General features: G+C 38.0%; 3 protein-coding genes across 4 annotated transcripts; all 3 read right to left on the bottom strand.

Moving 5' to 3' along the window:
* Positions 1–6,969: 6,969 nt before the first annotated feature.
* Positions 6,970–10,773, bottom strand: LOC117620785. Of its 2 annotated transcripts, none has more exons than XM_034351010.1 (5): positions 10,408–10,773; positions 9,887–10,019; positions 8,736–8,959; positions 8,318–8,491; positions 6,970–7,709 (listed from the first exon to the last, which is right to left on the bottom strand). In XM_034351010.1, exons 1-5 carry the CDS (start codon positions 10,573–10,575, stop codon positions 7,623–7,625), a joined length of 786 nt encoding a protein of 261 aa, XP_034206901.1. In that variant the 5' UTR covers positions 10,576–10,773; the 3' UTR covers positions 6,970–7,622. The 2 variants fall into 2 exon arrangements, with proteins under 2 accessions (XP_034206901.1, XP_034206902.1); XM_034351011.1 differs by having other exon boundaries at positions 8,736–8,956.
* A 1,945-nt stretch (positions 10,774–12,718) lies between these two features.
* On the bottom strand, positions 12,719–15,591 carry LOC117620784. Its single transcript, XM_034351009.1, has 5 exons — positions 15,507–15,591; positions 15,074–15,214; positions 14,638–14,786; positions 13,473–14,028; positions 12,719–13,244 (listed from the first exon to the last, which is right to left on the bottom strand). The coding sequence occupies exons 2-5, from the start codon at positions 15,100–15,102 to the stop codon at positions 13,076–13,078; spliced, it is 903 nt and encodes a 300-aa protein (XP_034206900.1). The 5' UTR covers positions 15,103–15,214; positions 15,507–15,591; the 3' UTR covers positions 12,719–13,075.
* A 5-nt stretch (positions 15,592–15,596) lies between these two features.
* LOC117620783 (E3 ubiquitin-protein ligase KEG-like) lies at positions 15,597–19,349 on the bottom strand. The gene is made up of 5 exons (XM_034351008.1): positions 19,147–19,349; positions 18,174–18,567; positions 17,965–18,056; positions 17,403–17,876; positions 15,597–16,830 (listed from the first exon to the last, which is right to left on the bottom strand). The coding sequence occupies exons 2-5, from the start codon at positions 18,549–18,551 to the stop codon at positions 15,876–15,878; spliced, it is 1,899 nt and encodes a 632-aa protein (XP_034206899.1). The 5' UTR covers positions 18,552–18,567; positions 19,147–19,349; the 3' UTR covers positions 15,597–15,875.
* Between the last annotated feature and the right edge of the window lie 147 nt (positions 19,350–19,496).

Here is a 19,496-nt window from a genome sequence, read left to right as displayed (position 1 = left end):
GAGCCTTGAGGTTTTACATCAAACACGAGAGCTTGTTTTGTTGCAACAAAAACAGGCATCAAGTTGCCAGAGCAACAGCAGCAGCAGCTAAGAGCCTAGAGCTAGGTGTCTGTGTTCTGAGATTTCATTTCAGCTGTGCATACACTTGGGTAGCCTTTGTTTGAGTCCGAATTTGAATTAGGCCTAAAAAATCAGAGCTTTTGCCTCTGTATACTTAAGCATTGAGCTCTTGGGTTTTTGTAAATTTGAGAAGAACGCATTTGTATTTTGTTCTCTGGGAGGAGGGTTTTTGTTGGTCTTGAAAAAACTGGAGGTTGCTGGGTTCTTGGGTTTGTGTGTATTTTGGTCAGTGTTTATTTTGTTAGATGAAGGCCATGCCCCTACCCTTTGAGCAGTTTCAAAGGAAGGGGTTGTTAGATTTCTCTTCTTCAACTTCAGATTCACAGCCACTGCAAAATCAACATCTCCACCACCACCACAATCAGCAGCAACAGCAGCAAAAGTGGAATCAAAACAGAAACAAGGAGAATTGCTATGTGGGCAGCACTGAGCCCAACATCTCCTCTTCAACACTGTCTTCTTCTCTCGGCGGCGTAGCCAGCGGCTGTGGTGGTTTCGACAGCGGCTCTACAGACACAACCACCTGCTTGGCCACAACTGCAGCGGCTGTGTACGAAAACATATCTCAAACACCATTAGAAGAATCAAATGTGGGCCGGCGCTTGGAATGGAGGACTGGGAGAGTGTCTTGTCTGAGTCTCCGAGCCAAGAGCAGTCGATTTTGAGGTTGATAATGAGTGATAAGCGGTTCTGATCAGCAAGATTTGGAATTCAGTGCAGGCTGGGGGGAAGAAATTGGGTGTAGGTTTCTGGGTTCGTGGGGATGTGGTTGCAGGGTGAGGTGTGGTATAGTTTGCAGGTGGTGGTGTCATGGGGTAGAGAGAGATCTGGGTTCTGGGTTTGTTACAGAGAGAGAACGCGCACAGAGAGAGAGAGAGAGAGAGAGAGAGAGAGAGAAAGAGATTTTTTTAAAAAAATCTTTTTTTTTTTTAATTTTATTCATATTTTAATCAATTAAAGATTAAAATTTAAAAAAAAATGTGAGACCTACAGTGCCACGTAGGCAACAAACAGAGTGATTTGACAGACCACATTGTAACAAATTTAAAAGACCGGGGTATGTGATTGTTGAAATTAAAAAGATATGGACTAATATGCCTTAGAGCATTTCCACCAGTTAACCCTATGTCATGGCAAGGGGAGAGCCCCAGGACAGCTACTATTCACGTGAATAGTGGTTGCCCTAGCCCCTCTCAGCAAAGTGTGTTTCCAGCAGTTTAGGATTGCCATGGCAAATACTATTCATTTTGTTGTTTTTTTCACAACTTTGTTTACTTAAACAATTAATTTGGATAATATTTTCGGATAAAATTTTTGGGTTCCTACGTGTCAATGCTATTCATATCGGATAAGATTTTCGATTTCAAAATTCAAATTTCAGATAAATTTAAAATGTCAAATTTAAAATACATTTCAAAATTCAAATTTCAGATAAATTTCAAATTTCAAATTTCATTTGAATTAAAATTTCAGATAATATTTTCACCCTCTAAGATTGCGCCACATGTCATATATATCTGTCTAAATTTTTCTATAAAACCAGAGGTTCAACTCATACCTCCCACACCAGTTCTTCTCTACATTTCCATTTCTTATATTTTAGATTTCATTCTCCATTCTCAATGGCAGACATGCAAGAGGTTTTGGAGATGCAAGAGCGAGAAACTAGAGAAAGAATGCATAGACGAGCTACAAGCAAAAGGGCGCAAAGAGAACTAGATGAGCAACTTGGCATAGCAGTTGCTTTGCTGGAGGAAGAAAACCAGAGTCGCCGTGGTTCACGAGAAGGCCGTGGGCCGAATGTGGACAGACATAGACATTCTCGGGGTAAGAATCTTCTAGAAGATTATTTTATCCCACAGTCTCTGTACTCTGATGTTCATTTTCGAGGGAGATATAGAATGCAACCCATTTGTTCAATAAAGTCATGCATGATATTTGCAATTATGATGAATATATTGTTCAAAAGAAAAATTGTGCTGGAAATTTGGGACTTCTTCACGAGCAAAAGTTCATAGCTGTGATACGAATGTTGGCATATGGGTCATCTACTGATCAGGTAGATGAGATTGCCCGGATGGAGAAGTCCACTGTTTTGGAAAGCTTGGTACGATTTTGTGATACAGTGGAAACTCTGTACACCAGAGACTACCTACGCATACCTACATCCAAGGACCTGCAATGGCTTCTCCAAAAAGCTGAGTCTCGCAGATTTCTTGGCATGATTGGTAGCATTGACTGCCTGCACTGGCAGTGGAAAAATTGTCTAACTACTTGGCAAGGGGATTACGGAAATAGAAAAGGTTTGAAAAGTATCATCCTGGAAGCAGTTGCTGGTTTTGATACATGGGTTTAGCACGCCTTCTTCGGAGTTGCCGGATCTCAAAACGATTTGAATGTCCTGGGTCAATCCCTGGTGTTCAATGATGTTTTGAGAGGTGAAGCCCCAAATATTACATATGAAATCAACAATACCGTCTACCAGAACGGGTATTATCTAGCTGATGGCATCTACCCGAGGTGGACAACATTTGTGAAAACAATTCCACATCCCCGATCCCATAAGCAAAATTTTTTTGCTCGCTATCAACAGAGGTACAAAAAAGATGTTGAGAGGTGCTTTGGTATCCTTCAAGCCCGGTGGGCTGTTATCAGGGGCGCGACGCGTCTATTTGACGAAGAGGTACTTAGGAGTATAATGATGACTTGTATCATCCTCCATAACATGATTGTGGAAGATGAATATGATTACGATGCTGATGAAGTGTATGAACCAAATCTCATGGACACGGCCCTAACACGAATTTATGAAAAACCAATGGGGCCAAATGGAGAACCAGTGCAGCATGAACCGTTGGTTAGAGACGGTAGTGTCATGCCCCGTATGATTGATCGCTACACAGACATGCAATCGTCGTATATTCATGAATGCCGTCAAGTTGACTTGATGGAGCATTTATGGGCGGTGAAAGGCAATGAAGATGAATGAAGTGAAGTGAAGATGTTTTTTAAATTTATTATGTTTATGTTGTATTTTTAGTTATGATTTAATTTTTTTTATGCTTTAGTTGTGGGTTGTTTATTTTTTATGTTTTGGTTGTGGTTTGTTTATTTTTTATGCTTTGGTTGTGGTTTGATAGTTATGTATGGAATGTTTTGAATAAAAAGGAATTTTGTTGAATATTTTTTTTATTCACTAAAAGAAAATCAATACAACTAATAAAATAAAATACATGAATTAAACAAAACAAAAAATACAATGAAATCAAAGGCAAGTAAACTAAGACATGAAAGGCAAGCAAACTATTTTAATGGTTTTCATCATTTAACCAATCCGTGTTGCTAGGTCCATCGTCACGAAAAAGTCTTCGTCTCATAACATCCATTCGTTCTAGCTTCCAAAATTGTTTTGTTTCAGGGGACATATGGCTTGTATCCATGGCCATGGTTTCCCGATTTTTTTTTTCAATGTTTTGTTCACGTACATACTCCATTTCTTTGCGTACATACTCCCTTTCTTTTGCATATTCTAGTTGAATAGACATATCGTGCTCTTGTTGTTTCAGGTCCATTTCAATTCTCATGGCTTGGTGCTTTGAAAGTTCCTCCAAAAATTTAGATGCATTCTTGCTAGAATTACTCCATCTCTTCGCATTCGCCGCCTTCCTCCCAATAAGCATTGGCTCCTTTTCGATGGATGAGTCTTGACTCATCGGGGAATCTATAGGTGAATCCGATGCCCACGTCTCATGGAGTGGCGTCTCGTTCAACACTACCGTCGGACCGGTTGGAATAATTTGGAATCTCTTACCGCCTCCCAACAATGGGTATGGTTGAAACTTTTTTTGCCTTGCCCAGTAGCACCAAACCACATTTGTGCTTGCATAATCTATAAAAAAAATTAAATGAAAATGCAATAAACTTTAAAAAATATTGGCAATGCAACATGTAAAAAAAAAAACTAATGCAAATGCAATAAATTTTAAAAAAATACAATAAATATTAATAAAACATATAAATTGCAAGAAACATTTAAATAAAAATTAATATGACATAGACATTAATAGAACGAAAATGACAAATAATTTACCTCACTGCTAAGGTTTTCCCCGCTTCTATGGTTGTCCATCGCTTTTGCCAAAGCATTTCTCCATTTCGTCAACTCTTTATTAAGAATTTTCCATCTACTAGATAATGTCATTTCTGTACGTGTTGAACCAATTGCCCTTTCACAAAATGCCTAATGAATTTTTTTTCCACATATGAGAAAATTTAATCTCATTGCCCGTTACGGGACAAGGACTAACTTAGACCCAACCCTCACACAAGCTAACATCTTCCATCATGCTCCATGCCCCTCCATTTTCACTAGAAGAACTCATAATATGATAGAGAAAAATATAACTTGAAAGTGAAAAAAATATTGAGTAGAAAGTGAATAATAGTATAAGGAGAAGAAAATGTAAGAGGATTTGGTGTTAAAAGTGAAGAGTATTGGTTGGTATTTATACACAAAAAATTCAGTAATTTTTGTGTATTTTTTTTAAAAAATTTCAATTTTTTTCATTTTTTTATTGCAGAAAAATTGGCTGCCGTTGAATTGAAGGAAAAAATCGAATCGAAGAGCCGCCAGGGCGACACATGTAAGGTAGCCATTGGTGGCTACTGTAGCACGTCGTTTCAAATTTATTTTAACGTTGGCGCGTGCATTGGGCTGACGCCAACCTGGCGTCAGCCATGACGTCACCGCCCTCGGGCTCTTGCTCGGGCCAAACTCCACCTCGGGCCAGCCCAGTCTCGTGGCCCCCATCTCTTGCCCGGGCTGCCTTTTGTTTATGGAAACCCATTTTTCTCCCAAACCCCCCAGCCCGAGTCCAGCCTTAGCTGCTGGACTTGCTTTTAACGGTGTAACCACAGGATACCAAACTGTAATTAATCCTTTTAAAAAATTAATGACTTGAATTAATTTTTATTCTCAGTGTTCCCCCTGCTGTCTAAATCGTCAATATTTCATCCAATTTGCCATTAAATATGAGGGCAAATTGGTCATTTCATCCATCCCCTGCCCTCTCTCTTTCTGCCTTTTCTCTCTCGCTGACTCTGCCCTCGTACTAGCCCCAACCAGACCCATCAGCCCCCATGACAAGACTCGCCCTGAATTCCTCAGAATCCTCGACGTATCCTGTGGTATTTCAGACATCACTACCGAATTTTCGGCAGAGTCTTTCTTGAAAAACGGACATTTCCCAAAATTTTTCAACATGTTAAAGACACATTCATAAGTCTCATCTGGCAACATGCACAAGGTAATAACATGTAATTTAATCTATTCATGCAAAATCAAGGTGAAATCAAAGTATTCTCACTTCCCCGATAGCAATAATAATATCCAAGTCATGTCCTTGACTTCAACTTATCCCGTTCCCGAGACATAGGATTATAAAAACAGAATATGTAGGAATGACTTTAAAATAATCAAGTTATACATTTATATATACATATATACGAATATATAGTTATATACATATAGGCTACGATAACTTATACTATATAAATATGTACCCCAAATTGCATAAGTATAAGAATAATGTGATATATATTACTCTTACTGAGGGATCAAGCCACATGTAGTTCTACAATCACTAATCACGAACCAGATAACATACAATTATTTAAAGTAAAACCAACGATTAATTTTAGATTCATCTACAACTTCAAATCCGTCAAGGCACAGACTGAACATGTTATAAATTCCTTCCCTTAAGCCAGTTCATACCCGCAACCATACCTTATCCAAGGCGTATGTTGTCGAACAACACTTTTCAATTCATGACATAAACATTCATACATGTGCAGGGTACTCACGAAGCACAAATTCAAGAATCTCAACTCGAAAACGAATCCATATATATATATATACATATATATATATATATATATATACACCCACGTCACACTATCATCATGTACCAGGGGAAAACAATCCAATCCGGAGATCGTTTGACTAGACCACATGAAGGAATCCTTAACAACCATGTGGCCAAGGATGAGCCGTCCATTCGGGGGACTGGACTAACCAACATGCACAACAGAAGCCTCAACACTAGTGCGCCTGTGACAAGTCATACGCGAGCAGACTACCCCACCAATGGTCTATGGTAACACCTCGTCAAGGGTGCCCGAGTTCCGATCATATCCAAGTATTCATATCCATGTATCCGTATCCAAGATGAGGTACATATGATATTGCAGATCATGTACTAGGAAAAACAATCCAACACGGGGATCGTTTGGTTGAACCACACAGAGGAATCCTCAACAACCATATGGCTAGGGACGAGCCGTCCAATCGGGGGACTAAGCTCACCAGCACGTACAGCAAAATCCTCAATACTCGTACGACTATGACAAGTCCTACACGCACAGACTACCCCGCTAAAAGTCTACGATACACCCTGTCAAGGGTGCCTGTGTTCCGACATATCCAAACTATATCCCCAATTTTCAAGTATCCATCAATTCCAAAATCCGTAACCAAAGAAACCCACATGCCGGAAAATCCAATGCCATGTGTGGATATTCCCTTCCTTTATTTTTAATGATTTAATAGAAAATTTGGTGAAATGTTGAAAATTTAGATAGTAAGGACAAAATTGAGAATAAAATTTAGTTTAAGTCCTTAATTTTCTTAAAAACAAGGTCAGGTAAATTGTTAATTAGGTACAAGTTTAAGGGGCATTATGCGAAATACCCAAGCAAAAATGTAATAGACTAACCACATATCGCCCAAGAAAAGAAAATGCCTCATATTTTCAATGGGAAAAACTAATTTAAACAATTGAAAGCTAATGGAATAAACCAAAGCTCGTTAAAACTCGAGGACAAAAAATAATAGTTCACCAGCAAGAAAGAAAAACTGGCAGTAAAAACAACAATACATGAGGCAAATATTAAGCCCACCGGACTGGGTTCTCAAAACTAGGTTTGTACCAGCAATTGATTGAGAATCTACAGGGAAATAGAGTCATGCATATTACTAAGATATATGGGAATAAAAATCCAAACATCATGAACACATTTAGCCAGCTAAAGAGGATGGTGGCAGAACCGAGCCAGAGACTGCATGGAATTTTAGCGTCTGCCTGAGTGTCTCCAATAAGCAGTGCAAACCGCATTCTGGAGTCAATACGGGCATTGCGGTAGAAGGAATGCAGCTCAACTATATGCACCACCAACAATCATGTTCTCACCTTTATGTTTAATTCCATCTTTTACAAACTACATAGATGTAAAATACAAATTCACCAATATAAACCGAATAGTTCAGCGATTCCACAATTGATTGACAGATCGCCACACACCTGGACTGGGAATATCAAAGACATAAAGCAGCCTCAATCTACAAACGCGCATACTTCAACAGACACAATCTGAAACGGGCTCACAACAGAGCATGTATTGCCGACTCTATATCATCAAAATGCTAAATTCGGTCCCTTCCATTAAAAGACATCAGGATGAAAACGTCCAGGGATAGAGTTGCTTTGCTGAGCCTGCTTCAGATGCATTGTCAAGGCATAGTTGTTAACCTGTCACAAACCACACAAATTTCTCAAGATTAGTAAGCAGGAAAAACAAAGTTCAATGCACTTTCTTTGCATAGTAAACTAGATGCAGAGGTACTGTTCTCTTGCAAGATCGCATAGGATAGTTAATATGGATCATAGACCAATAGGTTCTCTGAACATATGCAAGAGAATCCATTGGATACAATAAACAAATTGCACAACTTTCTCATATTTCCTCCATTTCTATAATAGGTTTGCATCACATATAAGTACTAAATATGGTTTCAGATCTTTTACTATATCATTTGAAAGACATCAAGGGTATCCTAACAGAAACACAGCGGCTAACTCCCTCCATCCCAGCTTCAGGAATTAATTACTCAATCAATCACATTAGATATCCAGCAACAGTTTCTACTGATCAAATGAAACTCTATAAATAAAAAATTATGCATCTTCAGAAATTTTAAATTATTCTATGTTCCTTCAAAACATTCTGTATTCAATCATATTATCTTTAGAAGCATTTATATTCCTCCTGATACTAAAGTGCCACACAAATCGTTCATTATCTTGTTCTGACAAAAAAATAACAACTATTTGAGTAGCCAGACAGTTATGATTCTGACCTCAAGTGTTCTCAACTGTTCCTGATATTGAGACACCAACTGCTTCAGATTCTGGAATTCTTGGTTCCGCTCCTCATACTCTTTCTGACGTTCGTGCTGGATAGAAACGGCTCGTTTAAGAATGGTATTCTCCCTTATCAGTCCTTCAATTTGTTGCTTCAGCAGCATATTTTCCTGATTATTGTAAAATCATAAACACAAATCATTATAAAAATAAACAAAATAAAAAGATAAATTCTACTATCCCTGGCTTAGCATCCTATCTACAAAGTTGGGTCAATTTAAATTTTTTTTTACTTCAAACCTATCAGACCTGTTATCCAGAAACTAAAGGTACGGAACAAACGAACAAACAACAGGTTGACCAATTATCAAAAATAAGGCCAACACATAACAGAATCAGAAACAATTTACTCACCTTTTGAAAATTTTGGGTTGCCTCAGCACCAGCACGTGCACTGATGGATTTTTCTAAAACCTCTAGCACTTTTGCAGCACGGGCCCTAGCATCATCCACACTATTGGCACTCATCATTTCCCTGACAAACAGTTCAACCCATTCGGCACCATCTACAGGCAGGTTGCTGGGAACTGATGGATGCTCAGAAGCAGCTGCAGCTTCATCATTAGTCAATATACCTGCTAAATAAAAAGGCAACAATCAAATTCTTACCCATGGAAAAAAAAAAAAAAAAAACCAATTAAATGCAGCTTGAAATATACCTGACCCAAAAAAAGAAAAAAACCAAAACTGTACAATAATTGATGAAGAATGTTCATATTATTAACGGAATTATTTACTTTAAAGGATAGGATTCAGGTAACAACAATCAACTGTTCTCGGGAACAAGTTGAAATAACAGAAACAGAACAAATATTCCTGCCGCCTTTTCCTTTTCTTTTTCTATATTATTTGTGAGCTGAAAATTACAGCAATCTGAAACCTAAAACATATATTATAATGTAGCAAAAATTTCAGAACTTTTCCTCCCTTATGGGAACCAAAGCTTTGTTCTTTTAAACTGAATATTGTTCATTACCCAAATACTGGAAAAACTAGCTGAAAAAAAAAACATAAACAGCTTGAAAAGGTGCTGATTTCAGTGGTTTGCAGGTTTGCATAATGGTATTCCATCTTTCAAAATACAAACAAGAACCAGTTCATTACAACCTTGATGACAGAAGTGAACAGATTAGCACAGTTTAGTGCTCATCATAACTAGTAATGCCGCTCAAAACGCATAAACACACAAACAAGACAATCTGTATCTGCAAGACAGAGAGTTGTATGCATAAAACACTTTTTACAAGTAATAGAATCTTGCTGATAACATGTTAACGAACTTTCTTATTTTTCAAAACATGACAGAACTTTTACCGTCCGTGAAACAAAAGTAATCGTGGATAATGGCAAGCCTCATACATCACCAGTCAAGTTCTATCCAAACTAACACGTATAAATTAAGCTACCAGTAATAATGGTAAGTGAAAAGAAAAAGAAAAAGCTATTACAAAGATTACTAAAGAATGAAACTGAGTATAGCAAAAGAAGTACGGAATACATCATACCTTGAGCTACCGAATCATCTTGTTCTGCAGCAGAGGCAGAATTTTCTTCTGCAGATCCTATGCGAAGCTCATGCAGCAACTTGACGGCAGCATCTATATCATTCCCACATTCTTCCAATGCTCTCTCAAGAACCTAAAGATTTTCAAAGCAAATCAATTAATGGTTTCCTGAATACATCCAAGAAATTACAAAATTTTATTAAATCAAACTTAGATTTGAAAAGCTTAATTCTACATTGTTGTTCGGCCTTGTTATGAAAAATCAGCCTTTACATGAACTGAATGGTCCACTAGACCCATGGCAGTGAATCGTCTCCGCATTACCACGGAACTAGAAGACAAATCTTTTTGTACCAAAGTAAACGATGTGAGAAATCTACGCTATCATATGTATTAAATAGAAACAAGTTACAAACTTCCCATATTCCAAAATACCTTATTTTTCTCAGAAATCAAACAGGCAATAGGAATCCAAAACCAAAAATAACATCTAATAACAAGAAGACCATATCCACTAATACCTGAGGGTCCATCTGAGGGAAGAGAGAGCGAAGCTGATCGAGAAGATAAGGAGCAGAGAAGCGAATGGGAGATGTAGAAGAAGAACAGCGAAGCCTCTTTGAGAGAGGCGGCGATGGAGGAAGCTCTTCGAAAAAGGACCTCTTGCTTCCACACACTGCCGCAGACATCCTTCACTCTATCTCTCTCGGCTCTAAATTCCGAACGAATCAACCACACCACCGATTCAAATCGGATGATTTTACAGATAAATTAGGGTTAGGGTTTTGAGGGGATTGTGGGGATTTGGTGAGAAAGGGGAAAAAGTTATGGGTTTTGTCTTTGGGGTTAGGTTTCGTGTTTGGTGCTTTGATTGGTTTGGTTCGGCCTTCGAATTGCCAGGGAGCTTTTGTTATTTATATATAGTTGAGTGGTGGGGGAAAGAGACGGTCGAGGAGATGATATAGCACTCGCTCTATGCGCGCGTTGGTGGACGTTTTAGTTTTAAATCTTCTGGATTTGTTAACAATTACAATTAGACGTTAGACTATTAAATTTAAAATTATGGAGCTTATTAGGAAAATAAAACATTTATTTATTTTCTACTTATGGCATGTTTACTCACTAGAATCAGGAAAGTCACGATGAAATATAAGGAATCAAAAGTTATGAGGATTCACGTTAAATCTTAATCAAATGCTTTTAAAATTAAGAATAGATTGGTTCTCTGATTCATGATTTTACTCATTTCTAGTGTTGAGAGTATTCGATTATGAAATTTAACATGGAACCCACATAATTATTTATTTTTTATGTGTTAGTGAGTGAGGGAGATGTTAGGCATTGGAATAATTTTAATAAGTATATGTTAGTAAACACACAGAAAGAAGGATTTTGAATTATTCTAATACTCATTCCTAACTTAATAAGTAAACATGTCATTAGTTGTAAGGTGTCAAATGGGTCGTGTCAGCCCGTTTAGAGTCTATTCATTTAATAAACGGGTCGTGTCGGGCTCGCTCATTTGGAAAAATAATCAATTCTGGCCCAAGCTCATGGCCCCCCATAAGGGGATCAGGCTGTGCTTATGCTGAGCCACTAAATGGGGCGATTTCACGCAAAATTGGACTTATGTATTGCAATTTTTTTTTTTTACAATTTCATGTAAATCTTTTTACAATTATGTATATACTAATAAGATTTATTATTTGTTATAAAAAAAAAATGTCAATAACTTTATTTAAAGTACATGTAAATAGAAAATAGCTAGATTATTGTTTGAGTTTTAAAAATTAAAACTTAAAAAACACAATCATTATTTTATATATAAAGAAAATATTACAATTTAATATATATTATTAGAGAAAAGAAATAACTTGAACTTAAGATATAAATATAATAATAATATTTATTATTTTTCTCTAAAACAAACAAAATTTAATAAATGGACTTCAAAAAGGACGGCATGGCCCATAACAGGTCAAGGTCCGACTTGTCCTATTAGGTTTAATTATCTCGTCCCGGTCCGCTTAAAGATACGAGTCGTGTTGTGTCTGGTCTTACTTAATCGGACCGTCCCAATACGTTTGACACCTCTAATTAATTACCTCTCTCGGTTATAACTTATAGAGGTCTTATCGTCTTGCCCTTTGATATTTTTGCTTCGGATGTGAACTTTAGTCTAACAAGATTCTTTCTTTGGAAAAGGAAAAGTTCTAGTAACTTAGCCAAATCAAATGACTCGCCAAATAAGAAATACAACTTTTGAGGGAGGGCCGACAATTAAATTGAATGGATAAAGAACTTTAGCTTTTTACAATTAAAATGGTTATATCAAATTGTGGGAGGGACCATAATAAAAAAATTCTTGACCACCAAAAGCACGTATCAAAAATGAAGAAAATTTTCCTCAAAAAATAAAAATTAAGGAAATCAATCTAAGTTTTTTCAGTTAAGATGATGTCCTAAAGAAGTCAAATTGGGCATTACCATAAATTACATTTTAGTTTAGTCAAATATCACAATTTTTAAATGAAATTAAAATCACATGGATTGTTTGATTCGGTTACTGTTTTTTGGTGTCACATGGTGTTACTAATTAATGCATGACATATCTAACTATGCTGTCCACTCACATTATAAAAGTATCCTAATAACACCACGTGGTGAAATCCCTTGTATGTTTGAATCATATATTCGGCTTTCCACCCAGTTCCAGCTCCTATGTTGGCACAAACTCCAGTTTTTCCCAATTCTATCCATGCAATTTAGCAATCAGTTTCATATCTTATTCAACTTACCTCTTACCAGCCAAATATTAGCTGGAAACTGCTTTCATAAAGTCGAAACCAGCGACTTGTAAATTTTAACTTGGTTCAACTACTTGCAACCGCGTGCAAGTTTGAATGTAAACGTTATTAAACTGCATTCACAATACTAAACTATATTATTCACCAAAATTCGACCCCTTACTATTTTCTATTACACACTCAACTCCATGCTCAGATTTCAATTGCTGAGAACGTTTAGACAACACAATATTGTCCTCCACAGAGGCTCAGTCGGAGCTGACGCTCTGACACGGTATCATGAGCAACAAATAGGCTGAGTAAAAATGGTAAGTTGGAAAGGCCCCAAAGCCTTGACTGACTCTTTCTGATTTGGGCAGTAATTCATAACACTCCTGTGTTTTCAGCTAGACCCCAAGGCCTTGACAGGCAACGTGACTGGACCCTTTTGGAACCTCTGGTTTGTTGCAAACTGGTGAATTGCGTCTTGAATTCCCTCAAATGCCACTAGGAACTCTGCTGCATCGGTTTCACTCAGTACCTTCTTCAACACCAATTCCAGTGCCTTGAACCTGTTGTACAGAATCACATATCTGGTAGTTGGTCATAATTGTATTTGCCTTTATTCCTTTGAAGGGGATACTTATAAGGAATAGAAAGAGGAAAAGCCAAGACACAACAATAAACTAACAAAGACAGGAAGAAAAATCCCTACAACACAGTTGTCGAGAACTATCATGTTTCTTGAAGTTATAACAGTTACCAATTCAGAAAAAAATATCAAAGGAAAGCAAACAAACCTGAGTTGTTGAGCTCTCGTGATCACCCTTTCAATTTTCTTGAACTCAGACTGAACACAAGCCAGGGGAGCTCCACCTGATTGGATGTTGGTTGGAGCAAATGGAAGGTAGAGAATACATGTAGATTGAATTTCAGCCATTTCCTCATCAAGTATTGCCTCTTCAATCCTAATCTCATAAATGAGCTGTGATAAGAGCTGTTCGGTGCCAATAGAGTTTGAAGAAGAGGATGATGAAGATGCTGAGGAGGAGGAGGAGGAGGAGGAGAGGGACAAGCCACGCACGAGCTCCAGAATGGCAGAGGGCCGCCAATCACCAAGCCAAGCTATGGAGGCCAGCTCGTCAGGCGGAGTCCAACTGGGCATGAGGATTTGGGCAACGCCCTTCAACCGGGTTGGGACCATATCCAAGTTGTAGTGGGCATGGAACCTGTTCAGTTGTTCTTCAATTATCTCCTCAAGTTCCCACCTTACCTTTAGCCAATTCTCTAGCCTTGCAACTCTGCCCTTCTGTTCTTGCCTCCACAGACCATTCTTCTGAAAAGATAGCTCTTCACCTGAATATACATAAATATATTTTCGCTCGTTATGCAAGCTGGCTTGCTGGATCCACAGAAACTAGGTATATACAGGAAAACCATTTGAATGCATTTAGTGGAAAGTGTATGTGGTCACGGTCTTCTAGTATGTGGCTTTAAGTCTTTACAGAAAGAGGCTCTAAACTCTCCCTTTTAATACTATAACTACGAATAGCCTTTTACGAACTAACTGAATACTTGCGCCAGAAATTCAACGAAATAGTTTACCATTTCCATAAAATATATAATTTACAACAAAATTTCACTTGATGTTTCTGATCCATAGACTCACATTCATCAGTTTTTTCAGACTGAATGTGTTATCGCAATTAGGACTACTTATTCTACTCAAGTATAACCATTTCATGCCAGGAAAATCTTGTTTTTGTTTTCTTGGTCCTGAATAAAAGAACATACAATGTTCTTGTTCTTCCCAGATAAAGATTGAAAGCAAGCAAGAGGAAATATCTAGCATTCAAATTTTTACATCATCCTCATTTTATAATTTATGGGTTTTGGCTACTTTGATAAAATAAATTTTAGTTGTCTTAATTTCCAACGAAAATCAGAGATAATTATCTTAATCACCTCGTTTTGTGGTGTCTCGCTTGTGAAGGCTCATGCACTGAAACTTCTCTGCTCTGTCGTCAATTGCGTAATCACCTTCTCCTATGTCTCTCCTTAACAATCCTTCATTTTCTTCTTGCAGCTCGTAGTCATCTTCATTAGAGTAGTTTCTGTGGAAATTCCAAGGGAAAAAGAAAAATACTTGGGTTCCTAACAATGCATGCCCATTTGTCCTTTCATCAAGAAAACTAGAAAGAACATTTGGGTTCTCATTAGTCCCACATTTTCTTTGTTCTTACTTATTTTCTCAGCAACCAAACGGTTCCAAAAGAAGACCAGAAAGAACATTTGGGTTCTTTGTGACAAGCCCCATATCCTCTATTTTCTCACCTTTTCTTTTCTTATTTCTCAAAAGCCAAACAGAGCGAAAAGAAGGAGGTGGCAGAGAACTACTTACATGGAGGATTGAGATGAAATCCCCTTCATTCTCTTTTCTTTTGTGTTGCAGTTCTCTACGTTGATGGTTTTCTTGGATTTTCTCTCTCTTTTCCTGAGCCGGAAAACTGAACCGTAACGCTAAGCCTCTGCTACTGACTAACTGGAGGGAAGAAAAATGAAATACCAACAAAGCACAAACTGAATTTCATTAATTTATAACACGACCAGGGCTAATTTGGTCATTTACAAGAAATTTCTCTAGTTGGGGCCTTTTGCTCGATGGCCAGTTCTTGGCCTTTCACAGTCAGTTTTTCCACAACTCAAAGTCCGAGAGTTTGGCTTCAATTGATTAAAAAAACTGAAAACAAATTTTAATATCCAGCGTGGAAATTGGATAAATTTTTTCTTTTTCTTCTGGGGTATAAAAAGGAAAGAAAGTGGTAAAAAAAAACCCATTCAGTTGCTCTTCGTTTTGGGCCAACGCTTCAACCTATATGGCTTCCTGCATATATGAATCAGACAAAGATTTTTGCACTGCAACAGAGGGAGAATTTCCACAGAACATTAGATATATATTTATTTACACTGAAAGCAAGTAGCAATGGCAGATTCTTTATATATACATATTGCATCATCCTTCTAATTACATACAGATTTTTTTCTTTTGTTCCGAAACAGCTTTCGGATCTTTTCGACCATCAAAGTGCACTTTTTAGTCTCACCCCATATGCGCTCGGATTATGAGTACATTTTGGCCTGAGTTCATCTTTGCTATGGATAGGTTTCAGCAAACTTACCCATGCCCAGATGACAACAGTAAACTACCTAGCACTAGCAGTAGAAACACCTTCTTTGAAAAGATTCGCAACCGGTGGAGGAAGCCAAGCTGTATTGCCACCACTCTGACCATCCTGACTATTCCCATCCCTCCGCATTGAGTTTCTTCGACCCTTCAGCTTTGCACTTACGTTTCGTCCAACAAATAAGCTGATCTTCATGGCTGTAAATAGACCAAATGCAATTGTGAGAGGCCTTACTGCCCAGTGAAAATCCTCAATATGTTGATACTTTTGGACCACCCCAGGACAGGTATCAAAGGACACTAGTTCTACTTCAGCTGGATCTGCCAAGAAGCTATTAGATTCGTCTCCCAATACCAGCCTTCCAGGGAACCTCACAACCAGACAACCATTTGGAAGGACTTGTGAGATCCGTCCCGTTGTCCATGCTCCTCCATTCTTGCGAGGCCACTCAAATCTGGGAGAGAGCACGTTTGCCTTGAGCCTCACAAACTCTCCCACATAATATGCATCACCCATTTGAAGGTCGGATGACTTTCCTCTCCATAGAGTCTCTAACCCAATAAATCCAACTGCAACACTTCCATCGCGCTGTATGGAATGAAGAATTCCAACAGGAGAGTGCTTCCTGCATTCACCCTTCAAGCTCACCCAATCACCCACTGCGAAGCCAGATGTGACTCTCTCAACTGTTGACACCAGTACTCTTACAGGGTTGCGTTCTCCAGGGATCTTCACCAGGGCAAAACCATCTCTATCGGAATCAGTCTCCAGACCAGTAACACTTCCTTCAGGGACATCCATAGCTTGAGGCTTGCGTGCATTCAGGGGCTTCCTTGAGCGAACTATGTCTCCAACCTTGAGACGATCTTTCAAGAGATACCATGTAGTATAACCATTGCTACTAAATCTTCCAGCAGGTGTACTGCTTCCTAAACCAAGCCATTCTCCATCATTTTGAGCATCATTTTGTGAGCTGCATGTTCAGTTGCAGATAATCAGCATACAAAGATAAAAATAAAAAAAATAAAAGGCAGGATAATCAAAATACTGAATTTTTCATTTCTATTTCATTGGTACAAAAAAGGCCAACAGAAAATTAAAGTCACAAATTCTATGACAGCAGCACCACTTTGAAGCTGCAATCTTAATTAATAGTGTATGGAAAAGCAATGTAAGTTTCAATAAGTCCTCAAGGTTTTGGATGCTTAAAAAGGGATTCAAGATTTGTAATTTGGAAATAGAATATTGGGCCCTGCAGAATCGTGAAACAGCAGGAATTTCTCGACAGAAACAAAAGAATGTAATTGGTATCAATGGGTTAATTGATAGCTAAGGGTTAAGGAAAATATCGAGCCAGGGATATAAGAGGTGTAAAAAGATGATAGGGCTTGGTGTGGCTAAGAGGATAAAAAGGATCAAAATTTGAGGCTACACAGAGTCAACTGGACAGGGACAAGTACTTTGTTGCCTTCAGGTTGTTAAGTTTTGATGAGAAAAGGTTTGGGTTACTGTAAGTGAGATTATTACATAAGTAGGAGAGAATACCTTTCAAAAGCATGTATGATATCTTCCATTGAAGGCCGATTGCGGAAATCATACTCAAAGCAACCATGTATGACACTCTCAAGTGCAGGAGGCAAACCATTTGGAACAGGTGGCTTTTCTTGCTTGATCACAACTGAATGATAAATTTCTTCGATTGACCTCCCAAACCAGGGTTGAACACCAGTCAACATCTCAACAAAGCAACAACCAAAGCCCCATGCATCCGTTTCGAAGGATACAGGGCCTCTCACTTCTGGTTCCCACTGTTCTGGAGCCATGTAGTTTGGGGTGCCAAGTCTAAGAACCATATCTGAATTAGACAATGAAATCCCAAGAAGTAGATATGGAATCCCAAAATCTCCTAGGACCACCTGGTCATGTTCATCTAAAAGGAAATTGGAAGGTTTCAGATTTAGCACCAGAAGCCCTAGTGAGTGCAAGTCTAGAATTCCTTTCGCCAACTCAATTCCGTACCTGGAAACATTAGCATTATTGGGTCAATAACACCAGTTGTATCAATTGTATGCTTCAGAAAGAAGATATACACTCCCAATAACATAACCTTAAGACATCAGAAAGTTGAAGCTTGCCACCCTTCATCTGAGCAACTCGATCGCCAATTGATCCCTCATAAAATTTCATAGCAATGCAGATCTGCCAGGAATTAAAATGAGTACTAATCAAGTTATACCCATATCAGAGTACAAAAGCAAAACAAAAAGATACAACTCCAAAAAAAAAAAAAAAAAAAAAAAGAATCCAGGCAGTCACCTTCCCATCAACAATGGAGATACCATGAAGCCAACCAACCCCATAGACTCTGCGGAACTTGAAAAATAACCTTTCAAACTTGCGGACAAACTCCTGTCTGTCGTCTTCCTTCAAAGGATGAAGCATCTTAACAGCTACCTCATGATATTCTTCATAATCATCGGCAGACTGATGACGAGTTGCTAACCAAACGTCACCAAAGGGACCTCGCCCAATTCGGTACTTAAAGTTGAGTGAGGCAGGATCGATCCACGGACTAGTTGGAGTGAGTGTAGGCGTGAGTGTAGCTACAACAGTTCTTAGGTGATCAGGGTCCCCCTCAAAAAGCTCATACTCAAAAGAAACTGCTGGCTTTGCTTTTCCCACTTGCTCATCCATTTAATCAGCTAAGTATCTGGATGAAAAATAAAGCTACAAGTCAACAATTTGTGCATCCTTAATATGTCTATCTCACAGTAAATCATCAAGGTCCTCACTATAGAAAGAGAAAATAACATTAACAGGTGATTTCACAAGGTCATCAGGTATAGAATCCTTCAGATAAAGCTTGAACCACCAAATTTTCTAAATAAAAGTTCACAATTATCACAAAAACGTAGAAAATTTTCTAATTCAGTTCATAAATCAAAGTGCGTTTTAATAGATTAGATTTAAAACTCCATCAAATTCCATATTAATCATTCTGATACATTTAGCGGCAAAAATTTCTCTTCCGATGACTTGTATGTTTATATCTATGCATCCATCCACACAGCCCAAATGGAAACAAAAACACATGGAATTAACAACGATAATTGTACAAAACCAGCCAAACCCATTTGCCTGATGCGAAAAGGAAGGAAATGAGAACAAAATTAAAATTGAAAAGTAGAATCACTCCTTTTATCTTTCTTCTGTTGTTTAATCCAAACACACAATTATTTTCTTTTTATTTTCCAATAGTTTCTCAGCAACCAAACATACACAAACATACCAGTAGAAGAGACTAGAGAGAAAGGGAGACTCTGTGACGTCCAGGAATGAAACTCGAACGGACCCAACAAATTTCTTCTTCTTTTTTATTTTTAATAAATAATAATTTGGTTTTTTCTGATATATGCGAATGCGAGTAGAGTTGAAGAAGAAGAAGAAGAAGAAGCAGCAGAAGAGAACAGAACTGGAATTACCATAGGGGATATGGTATCTTCTGTGCGGCCTATCTATCTGATCGCCAAGTCATCGAAAGCCCCACGTGGAAGCTGCTTGTCCAGACACGTCACTAGAATTTATGTAAAGAGTAGTATGACTCGTGTTAGGATTCTGAATCAATTATCCAAAATCTTG

Source organism: Prunus dulcis, chromosome 3, assembly GCF_902201215.1.
Source record: "Prunus dulcis chromosome 3, ALMONDv2, whole genome shotgun sequence".
In the NCBI taxonomy this organism is placed as follows: Eukaryota; Viridiplantae; Streptophyta; class Magnoliopsida; order Rosales; family Rosaceae; genus Prunus; species Prunus dulcis.
The sequence above is the reverse complement of the archived record's forward strand: the minus strand, read 5'-3'. Positions and strand labels throughout refer to the sequence as shown.